This window comes from Habropoda laboriosa, unplaced genomic scaffold (genome assembly GCF_001263275.1).
Source record: "Habropoda laboriosa isolate 0110345459 unplaced genomic scaffold, ASM126327v1 scaffold70, whole genome shotgun sequence".
Classification (NCBI taxonomy): domain Eukaryota; kingdom Metazoa; phylum Arthropoda; class Insecta; order Hymenoptera; family Apidae; genus Habropoda; species Habropoda laboriosa.
In genome coordinates this window covers 912,959-924,863 of record NW_017100198.1, presented here as the reverse complement: position 1 = coordinate 924,863, position 11,905 = coordinate 912,959, and the positions used below count along the sequence as shown (strand labels likewise).

Here is an 11,905-nt window from a genome sequence, read left to right as displayed (position 1 = left end):
GGTATAACAGGTGCACGAGGGTAATTCCGCTCGCAACTTTCCACGGGTTCGCCGTATTTTACGCGAACACGCGACGACCAAGTTTAATTTGGGATTCGTGGCAGAGTTTCGTGTGTACTTTGTCGTACGTAGACGCCATCCATCGACGTCTCATGGTGCGATTCCTTTGAAGTCCAAACCGGAAGCATCGTTTGTACGAAAGCAGGCCGCGGCCGAACGTGAAAATTCTCCTACTTTTTCGTTTATTCGAACGTGTATCGCGAGTGTGTTCATCGTGGTGCACGGTGTAACGGCAAGTGTTTAACGAAGAAGCAGCGAAAGACTGTCAGGGAGCGATGTTCGATCGTCGATGACGAAAGAGGATCAAAGTTCGTCTCAATGTGCGATCCCACGGCGTTGTTGGATCTAGTGCCGAGTGAGGGATTACTCAAGAGGCCATCCATGGACTATAACGAGTACACATACTGCTACGGTGGTGGTCGAGGTGGGTGGTATTCTTCCCTTGCCTCTATCTTGTCGGCTCGCGGCTACTTTTTCTTCCGGCCAAGAAACCAGTCCGTGCGGTCTGTGTTGGACGTGCAGGATTTTCTCTCCGTTCGTCGTTCCGTGTGTCGATTTCTTCGCGCCGCTTCAAAGCTCGCTTCTCCGATCTTCTGCGTGTTGTGCCTACGGGTTTCATCTCCCACGGAACTTGGAGACAATTTTTATGGCTGTCGCGTACCACGAACTCGCGTTGATATCGAACGTGACGCGATGTGCTTCGATCCGAACTCCATCCCCGTTTTAGTATCGGCCATTGTTTCCACGAATCTTCTTCGTCTTGAAACCGTGTTTTTTTCTTCCTGTTTTTCTTTTTCACGGAACTAGATCGCGCGATGTAAACGTGTGTTCCTCTTCCTCATTCACGGTTCATTGTTTTCTGATGGAATTCTCTCGCCGGCGTTGTTTCGCATCGACGATTATTCGATTAATACCGGCAATGCAGGGTTCTTCTTTTTTTCTCGTCGGTTCGTTAAGTGTCTTTTGCGATTCTTCTTTTTTTTCTCTCTCTCTCTTTGTTCTTTCGTGCTGTTTTATATCGTCGGTAGGAAATATGCGGCGCTCGCATGCCTAGGCGAGAGAGAGAGAGAGAGAGAGAGGAAAGGGAATAAAAAGGGGCATTTTTGACTGAAATTGATTGTCCCGCGTGAACGCGCGGAAAAAACGAGCGGGATGAAGAAAACATCCCTCTGGAGTAGGAAGGCGGGTGTCACGCAACTGCATTATCACGCCGAGCGTATTTGTCACGCGTGACGTTTCCAAATCGTGACGCGTGAAAATTTTTCATGCGCCGAAGCAGGAAATAGCGCCCAGAAAATTTCACGAGATTTCGAAAGCCGCGCGAGACCCCGGATGTATCCCGCGTTGAAAGCGAACATCTTCGAATTTTGCGTTATCACGCTTGAATCGTAGATTACTATGTTTCTCTTTTCTTCTCGAAGAAAAACTGTCCCTGCCTACGAACTTCATTTTTTCTTCGATATTAATCGTTGCAACTTGAGATATTCTACCGTAGAATTCTGAAAAAATTTCGAGAGTTCTTTCTAAAATTGTCAAGTGTTTTACGTGGAACGTTATTTCTTGGGAAAAAATTTGTAGAACAACGCGTGCTATGTATCTCAGCTGTGAATTTTCCAGATTTAGATATTCCTACGAAAGTATCGGTTACTCCAAAAACAAACGTTCCTTCATCCTTTCCTCTACACAAAAAAATCTTCTCTCAAGCTAACATACTTCGCCTCTAGAATTTTATGTAAATTGAGAAAGAAGAATTCTCTCGTTTCACAGGAGAAGTAAAAGAGAAGAAAAAGATCGATCCTAGATCCTCCAACAATATTTCTTATTAATACGTCTCTCTTTCACATCTACGGTAACCTCGTGACACTTCTTCAGATTCACTTTGCAACGCGTACTTCAAACGGAATAAAGCGGGGCGGAAAGTGTCAACGTGCTCTCTATATCAGTTCACGGCGGGGGAATGGGCGGGAAGTAGGAGTGAGAGAGTGAGGGGGGTGGCAACGTTTAATTCCTGCGCGAGAATATGAAAATTCCAACGAGAGCGTCCGCCAGTGAATTGCTAACTGGTTCGACCGTATATTCGCTTGATAAATCATGGAGCCTTTCAACTGTCGCCGCGCGAAGATCGCGTAAAATATTCAATATGAGCGGAATTATGAGCTTGGAGTAACGAGAAACTTTTTAAAGGACCGTCGTCGCTATTAAGACGCGAGGGGGGAAAGGGCGAGGAGGCGCGAGCGGAAAAATGTCGTAGGCGCGTTTTCCTAACGGCGAACGTTGGGGCACTTATCACCGCGGCGCATGCAAATCGCTGTACGCTAAATTTATCCCCGTGTAAATTCATGCGCCGAGGTTGCAGACCACGTGTATCGATTACCACCACAAAATCTCGGCTTATCCATCGATCGACCCGCTCTGTTCGCGTGATAAAAGTCTTCCCTCTCTCTCTCCCTTGTTCTCTATTTCGAGAGTGGATCGATTTTCCCGGAGCAACACTTTCGCCGGTTTTAAAACGTGGGGGAGGACTTCCGTTTGATGATCTGCGGGGTAAAAGTAGAATGGCGATTTTGGGAATTTTGGAAATGAATTGTAAATAGGGATAGAGGTATTTTTGTTCTTTTTAGTTTTTAAGCATCATCGTTTTCCTTCAGTATTTTGCTATTGGTTAAATAATTTGAAGAGTGTATTGGTGGTTTCTCTGCGGCTGAATTGGATATTCTAATTTTCACTTAGAAATTTTTATCTTTTACGTGTATGGTTAAATATCGGTGAAAATTTTAGCTGGCTATGTTGCATGGCTCGAGGAAATTTTACGTAAAAACTACTGTACACGGTAAATTCTACTTCTTTTACGATAAAAAATTCACGTCTTCACCGAAGTCATTTTCGTAAGATAAATTGACCCAATTTTCGGTTTACTAAATATTCACTACCTTAAGAAGTTCACATATCGATCCTCCATTTCTATTTTTAATAAGCAATTACACCCTCGTCCATAAGTATTAGGACACTTAACGAAAGTGCAGATTTAAAACAATTTATGATATCGTTGCGCAAAAAATTTTTCTCACAAATCTACCACTTATGAAAAAAATGCTAAAATATTTTCGCTCTTATGTAACACTAACTTTGGCGAAGAAATGTAATTTAAATCATATAACACTTTCCGTGCGAACTAATAGGTGTCTCAATACTCACGAACGACAGTGTATAATTTGCAAAAGAAATATAGCGAGATCGTAAATTAAAGCATTAAGTAGCGGCACCGATTGATGCGGTAACACCCAGGGCCGAGTGCAGCATTTTTCGTTTTTCAAGCAAAACCGAATCGAAGCTGAAACATACTTCGTTCAACCCTGACTGAAATTTCGGGTCCTTATCTTCTCAGATTTCGGTCGATTCACGTATCGATACGTTTCAGCGTATAAACTTTGCCACTTCCTCAATTTTACTTCCGTCGTCTATACGTAGCAAAATCTTTCCAGTCCAATCAGTTAATTCTTCCTTCGCTTTTTTACATCCTGCTTTTTTATTGTCCTGTACTAAAACTCCCTTAACATCCGCCATTATCTTCTCCAGTCTGTCAGACCCGAAAAAAAAGAAGGAGAGAAAAAGATAACGTTTTTGCTTTTTCTCTATTCTTGTCTTCGTGAGAAGAACGTGCTAGCGGAGGCCGGCGGCATGTTTATCAGGCTGACATTTCCAAATGTCGCGCGGTTTATCAGGTGTTCCCAACGGAAAGCTTAAGGCTGAGTCGCACGCACGCGCGATCGCGACCATGGGAACGGACGGGCGCGCGTGCATCGAATCGACGACGTCATTAAATTTACATAATAAGGCGTCGCGTGGTCGAGTCGGGGTTGCAACTACTGCTGCTGCTGCTGCTGCTCCTGTGTCTATTGACACTCTGACGTGGATATTCACGTGCAGCTGCGGCGATCGCAGCCAATTGAGAACGAATTCGTGTTCGGTTAGGGCGCATCGAATTAGAGGCACGTACGTCCAACGAGCTTTTAAAGAGATATCAACGGTGTTGTTCGAAAAGTTGCTTTTAATCGGCTCGTTGGTTTCGTGGCAAAATTCAATTCTCAGACTGTCAAGTCTATTTTCAAGTGATTCGCGAAAATTTTGTCGTTGGTGAAGGTAAATGAAAAATGTGGTCGTTGGAGTAGAAAAGTTTCACGAAACGTTATGTGAAACATTGAGATATGCAGATTAAGCAAATTTCGTGATCGTATTACACTGTTGTTACTGTAATTATAAATAATTGTGTATAATACGTTATTTTTCGAATCTGAACTGTTTAATTGCACAAAATTACTTAATGGCTAAAATACTCCTAGATAAAATATCGACGTTTTAAGATTTACAAATTTTTAATTCAACATTAAAAATAACTTCGCCGGATATTTGTTGAAATATTCAAAGTGTTATCCGAAAGTAATTTGGAACTCTTATTTTATAAATCTGATAAATTGCTCACTCAGGAGCCACTCAGAAGACAAAAAGATTAGTCCACTTTTTAATATTCTTTCAATTTTAGTATCAAAGGCAGATGCTTGGTGTTTAATTCTTCATAAATAAATATAATTTAATTTTTATTTCATGAAGTTAGTCACTTTGGATTCTAAGCGGCTCATACGCCAGCGAACGTTGTTCAATTTGTTTAAAATTCTTTTGCAATCCACATTCTTCGATTCGTCTCCGTTCCTCGACAATTAAATTTCCTCTTCGATTCCCACAGTTGGCCTCCGTTCGTCGGAGGACACCCCGTATATTCGGCTCATTGGCGCGCAAACTAAGAGGGAAGCGGAGATTAATAATTTTCGCCGGGGCAAATCCCCGTCGCGCAAGATGGAAAAGCATAAACCTCGCCGATGTTTTTCGGGTCGTATCGAAATGCGATAATTCTACAAAACCGCGAATCTGTACCAAAGTGTGTTTGCGTACACCTTGATCGTTAATAATCGCGTGTTGTTTGATCCTGGATATCGAACGTAATACAAAAAAAAAAGGAAAAATTGTTGGTACAAGAGAAAAATAAATATCGCTGGAAAAATACACCAGCAACCATAGAAGTCGCGATCAAAAAGCTTTAACCCTTTCACGTCTACGAACCTATACACAGGTTTCGACGAAATGTTCACTGTAGACCGTGTATCAGGACGAAACACGTATACGTTTCACAATTTTTCCTTTCGGCGTTATTCTCGTGTTACCCCTAAATTTTTGGATAAAAGTATTGAAATTGTTACTGTATTTTTTATTTGCATTTGAAAAGTCGTCAGGTGTATTCCCTACTAATTTTCGTCTTTTGTTTACTATGTGTGAAAGTTCACGTAGACAAATATTTTGGTCATAACCATTTCTTGACCAGTGGGTGTCCCGCTTGACTACTCTACTAAAAATTACAATGATTGGATACAATGATTGGTAAATAAATAAAAATTGTTAAAGAAATCGATCAGTCACGAAAGGGTTAACGTACACTGTAGTGAATTATTACTCCCATTTGTGTTTTCTTTAGTGTTATACATAGTACGCTATAAGAATTGTCTTTACTTTGGTCAATTTTACTTCGACAATTTCTTTACAACAACTTACCCATTAATGTTAAAGGATAATTTTTTTGCATATTGTAAAGAAGGTCTGTTGTGCGCGCAACAAAGTGATAACATCGAAAGTGATCAAATATTTGCCCCAACAAAAGTGTTTTGTTTGAAAGAGTTAAACGAGATCTCACCTTTTGCCTGTTCCACATAAAGTGACATATTCAACTTATACACTCCAACCATTTCAAGTTTCAAAGTGCACCACTCGCTGCACCAATTGCTGCATTCCTGAATGCATCACGACGATCCTTCTAAAACGATAGAGCCACCATTTTCTATTCCTTTCGTTTTCCGGCCAGACCGTGGATTTCACGTGGAAGCATTCGCCCATGAACTTCCGACCAAACCGAACACTCGTAAAAACAAACCGTGTATATAGTGGACGGACGTATCTGTTTAGTCTTTGGGTTGGATTTTTCGACGATTCCCTTCGATCGGGAGGTTAATGGAGAAAGTCCAGAAGCTTCCCGAAGGGTATGGTTTACGTAGCTTGTGTGCCGATCATGTGATACTAAAGCGTTAAAGCAGTACTTCGCGGAAGATCCAGGAATTTGTAAGCCGATGAAGTGTTCTGGCAAGTGTAGTTTGCGGATAATTTTGGTGGATCGTACATGAAATTGATACTCAAAGGAAGTTCCGTCGAGTTTTTCTGTTCCTAAGGGAAGGGTAGAGTTAATTTTCTCTATTTTCATATTAATCGTCGAACGAAAAGCGGAATTGTCACATCTGAACCATCGTAAGATTTGTTTGTATATACATCAGAGAATCAATTTTTTTCATCAGACTTTTATTTAAATACATTAAACTATATTTCTTAATAAAAGGAAAAAAATAGAGGTCATCTTGAGATATCCTCTACGTCTATACCTGCGTAAAAAGTATTTACTAATTAATTTAGTATTTACATTATATCCCCTCCATATCATGCAAGTTTTGTACATAATATTTTTCCGTATTATTATAAATAATGGAAATATTCCAAGTGGACAATTATTCTATATCTACATCGAGATATTCTACCTCTTTTGTATTCCACAACACTGATTTTTGTTTATAAAGAATTATTAAATCGGTAATTTCATTTCTGGACTAATTGTTTTTCCTGACATCTTTTACTCCCATGAGAGTTCTCTCGGGAATACGAAACTGCTTCGTGTTTGCAAAGCAACTGTCCGACAGGAATATAATTTTGTATCCTCAGACAGTTGAGCGATGCTGTCAGACAGTCACTCTCAAACGCAGTGTCCACTCGCGAGAGATACTGTCGAGAGCAACTCGCAATAGTTTTACTCTCAAAAGGACAGTGTAACGGTTTGAATTTGAAAGGGGCGCGTCTTTTTACCGCGATCGGCGTGCGTCTGCCGAGCGGCGCTGGGAGCGGCGATCGCGCATGCGTCGAGCGAAAAAAAAAGTATGGCGTATTGTATTGTGTTAAGACCACGTGCGTGACGTTTGTTCTCGGTTTTACCAATGAAAGTAATATAAAATCAGAAAATTCTTTTCCCGCTAACTCTTTTCTGTGCGCGAATAGACAACTAGCTTTATATTTGGCTCGATGTACGTACATAAAATCAGAAAATTCTTTTCCCGCTAACTCTTTTCTGTGCGCGAATAGACAACTAGCTTTATGTTTGGCTCGATGTACGTACAGCGACTTAGGCACGTGTTTCTTATGTTTTGCTCGATGTACGTACAGCGACCCAGGCTCGTGTTTCTTATGTTTGGCTCGCAAGAAATATCACGCGTTCTAAGAAGTTAAGGCCTAGAATTTTTCCTAGAACAGTTGCGTGCGTACAGCGATGAGAAATCGGGCAGGACGACTCGTCCTCAGTCGGTGTTTACGAGTCAGCCGAACGAGTGCCTCGACGAACGTCGCTTATAGTGCGCGATTATAGTCTTGTAGGGAATACAGTGCTCGCTCCAACCACGCGTTTTCGATTATACGCGTATATTTTTTTGAAAAATTTTGACGTTCATTTCGAATCAATTTACACATTTATCATACATTCACAATTTTCTCTGTTACGATATTCTACATCCTTTGGATTCAACAACATCGATTTTTCTTCAACGAAGAGTGATTAAATCGATAATTTCATTTCTCGACCAATTTCTTTTCCTGTCATTTTTGACTCGCACGAGAATTCTCTCAAGAATACGAAAGTACTTCGTCTTCCCAAAGCAACTGTTCGACAGTAGCATGATTACGTATCCATTCGAGAGCAAGTCTCGACACGTTTACTCTCGGACAGTCGGCTCTACTCTCGGACAGTCGACTTTACTCTCGGAGAGTCCAGCTCAGGGGCAGTGTCTACTCGCGAGAGATACTCTCGAGAGCAACTCGCAATAGTTTTACTCTCAAAAGGACAGCGTAACGGTTCGAATTTGAAAGGGGCGCGTCTTTTTGCCGTGATCGGCGTGCGTCTGCCGAGTGGCGCTGGAAGCGGCGATCGCGCATGCGTCGAGCGAAAAACAAGTATGGCGTATTGTATTGTGTTAAGACCACGTGCGTGACGTTTGTTCTCGGCTTTGCCAGTAAAAGTAATATAAAATCAGAAAATTCTTTTCCCGCTAACTCTTTTCTGTGCGCGGAGTTAAGAAGTTAAGGCCTAGAATTTTTCCCAGAACAGTTGCGAACGAACAGCGAGCAGAAATCGGGCAGGACGACTCGTCCTCAGTCGGTGTTTACGAAGCAGTCGAACGAGTGCCTCGACGAACGACGCTTATACCTCGCGACCATAGTCTTGTAGGAAATACAGTGCTCCCTCGAACAACGCGGATTTCCAATCAATTTACATATTTAGCCTAGCTTTACAATTTTCCTTATCATGGCGAATAAGACAAGTGAGAAAGAGCGAATAGGAGGTTATTCGTGTGTACTAATTTCTTACAAATTGCCGCTGTGTACAAGAATCAGTGCAACCAAGTTCAAGTACACAATGAACAGCCGAACTTGGAAGAAAAAACCAACGATCAGTGTATTCCTGCGAGCTGCATAACTACAGTTTCACTGTATGTGTATGCGTGAATAACGTATTTACATAATATGTATGAGTTAGTTGAAAATAGGGGAGGGCCTACGCACTACTAATTAGATTAATTATCGTTCTAATTTCGTTTTATTGTATCCTAAGTTTATTTTTGTTGCAACAAGATGTGTTGCAGTTATGGTTCTATAGTTAGGAAACAACAACAAATCAGTTTCTTACTGTTTTTCCCCGAGAATTATGCATATTCTATCCTTTTCTGGGGAACCATTGTTTCTCAATAGACCTTTAATCATGAGATACTTCGTTTGTTGTTATTTCAACCACAGTATATGGGAATTGAAAATATTCAAGTGGTTTTATAGTTATCTCACGCAGCGCATATACGCATACATATATGCACACGCATTGGAAGAATATAAATGCACTTCAGTTTTTCATAAAGGCGGGGGTGGTTCCCAACTACGCGATTTCCATCTACGCGGACAATCGGCGTCCCTTACCCCGGCGTTGTTCGAAGAAACACTGTACTTCAAAGGGAATACATACGTATTTATATAGTAGGCAACAATATATACAAATCACTATAATTTATTCTAAATTATAATGCACAGATCTTTCCCACAAAAAGTACACAATACACAACACACAAACTTTTCCCAAAAATTTCACAAACTTAATTGAACTAAAAATTAGAAGAAAAAAATCCACAATTTTCCGTCTTAACAAATATTCATCTACAATCCCCCAAATCCCATCGCTCTCATCGAACAACACGAGTCGCTCAAGATTACACAAGATCACCATACGTTTCCCTTCGCCTGTTCCCCAGCTCTCAGCTGTAAAACATCAGTTCCAGAATTGACATCGTGTCACGTAGCTAACAACCCTCGGCGAACGTTTCTATTATCGAGCAGCGACGCTAAAATGCTACTGTAACGAGGGCAGGCTTCTTGAATTACGCGGCCTGCCGTGTCGGCGAGATTAACGTCTAGTAATAACCAGCGAAAGAGAAACGGGATGAAGAAAGGTGGGGGAAGCGGGAGAAAGAGAAAGGAGAGGAAGGTAGGCGGTGCAAAATACCTCGACTCTATACTCTCTCTCTTTCTCCTTCGTGGTATATACACACAAGAAACGATCTTGGCGCTGTAGGTGCAACGCGCACCTACTCCCGATTCCTCATTAGAGGCACGCGCCTGGTTATCGGTCTCTCCGCGTCTATCGAGACCCTAGACCTGGCCTCCTGGAATTTAATTGCCAACCTGCTTACCAGATAGAGGCTGTTCCTTGATGCACCGTCAAGGCATCGTGGATCACGACTCCTCCACCTACCCCGTTCTTGATGAAAGTTCGACGAGGCAATTACTGCATCGTGCAGATTTTACTTTGCCTAGTGGCTGTTGAACGGGTAACAGAAGATATCGCCGTAGGTTGATTTTCAAACGGGTTTATCCTTTTACCGATTACGAAATTCAAGAGATCTAACGTTAGTAGAAGGTGACTGTTTTCGTTCACACTTCTTTGTATTTTCGAGTTTGCGATTTTAATTGTGTAAATACAGTCTTATGCGAATCTGTGTTACAGGGCTCGCATAGGTTATTCATTTGGAGACACGTATTTGTAAAAGATCAAAAAGAAATTTTTGAGGTGCAACAGTCAAATATTTTTAAATTTCACTTCGAAATAAACAAATATTAATATCTCACTTGAAGTGAAAGAATTAGTTACACTTTTATTCGCGTTTATTTCGTAATTTTAGTTCTTCCAATAATTTCGCCAGAAGGGCAATGGTCCTAAATATATTTCTAAATATATATATACGGGGTCCACGGTATTATATACAGAAATTACCTTTTTCTCTTTACAATATTGAATTAACAGTCTTATTTTATTTGCAAAATTTCTAAACAATATAAATCGTAACTAACCCACGTGGCATAAATGGAAAGTGACTAAAAGTCGGTTTGACAAGTCACATGCTAAGTTACTTTCTTTTCATAAAAGTATGATTTATTGCAGATTATAGAATTTAATTTAACAAATGATTTATTTTGAAAATAGGAGCGAAATAAATTGGACAAATTGTATATTACGCGAATTAAACGCGGGTACGGCTGAATACTTTTGCTTTGCCCGTATATCACAGGGACTGAGTATATTGAAAGGCTTGAGAGAAGTGTTAACGTGTGATTATTACGGTGCAATATTGTAACACAATAGAAGAATGATTATGAGAGGTTCATAAGTGCAAAGTGAGTGGGTGGAATGGTTAGAAATGTACCGATTAAGTATTCTTATCTGATACGATTCTGAAAGGCGCGTGTACTAGGCTATGCGATAAATTGGATTTCTAACGTCCAATTACAATGGAAGACAAATTATTTAAGTTGGTAGTTTATGAATGTCCAATTAGATTTTGTAATTGCTCCTAAGGCACTTATAGATTGTACATTTCAACTTTTCGTAATCCAATCGGAGATTAATCTTAATTTTAATATTACGGATATCTCACATTTTTATATATCCCTAGACAGACGATACGTAATAACATCCAATATTAACGGAAATCGTAGGAAAAGAATTGAGAAAACCGCAAGAAATGGCGCCTATAAAAAGAAGTGTTATTACTCTATGCCCCAGTATCTTCGTATGAAAGATTCAAGCGCAGCGCACACCCTCTTAAAACATTAACACGTCTGAACCGCATTTCTTCGTACCACAATACCATACTTTTCTCGCGATTCCGTATTAGCGCCGCTCAAATATTTACCCTATAACTCTTTCATAATATCCACACGTTCCCGCTGCCAATCACCGTGTGTACCGGATGAAAATAGCACAGGTCCGTATCAGCGAGCGACGAGACGCGGAGAAAACGCGTTCTATCTAACAAAAATTCGATTCTTATTAAAAACGCGTGTGCACGGTTATCGGTTATCCGTTCACGTTGCTAGCAGCCAGAGTTCGCAGCATATGATTGCTCGGGCAAAAGTTAGAGAAGAAAAAGAAATCTCAGTAGCATAAGGACGAATCCTCCTCCTCCTTCTACCCTAAGATCGTCTTCTATGACCTCGTCGGGCCTCCTTCCAATATCCACGATCTGCCAAACGCAGAACCCCTCGCTCCTTCTCCACATTTTCCACCCCTCAGACCCTCGCGAACTCGTCCTTCTGCTTCATCTCCCTCTCCTTTATTTCCCTCCTTTCGTTTTCCCTCTTGCACGGTGAAACGGGGAGAAGCCTCCACCTC

The 11,905-nt window shown here is 41.0% G+C and overlaps 1 protein-coding gene across 1 annotated transcript in view; it reads left to right on the top strand.

The window, feature by feature from the left end:
- The first annotated feature begins 370 nt into the window (after positions 1-370).
- Positions 371-11,905, top strand: part of LOC108570348 (teneurin-m) — a 73,888-nt gene continuing 62,353 nt past the window's right edge. The window contains exon 1 of the mRNA XM_017932189.1: positions 371-484. Coding sequence (XP_017787678.1) covers positions 379-484 — 106 coding nt within the window. The 5' untranslated portion in view covers positions 371-378. The remainder of the gene's footprint in view (positions 485-11,905) is intronic.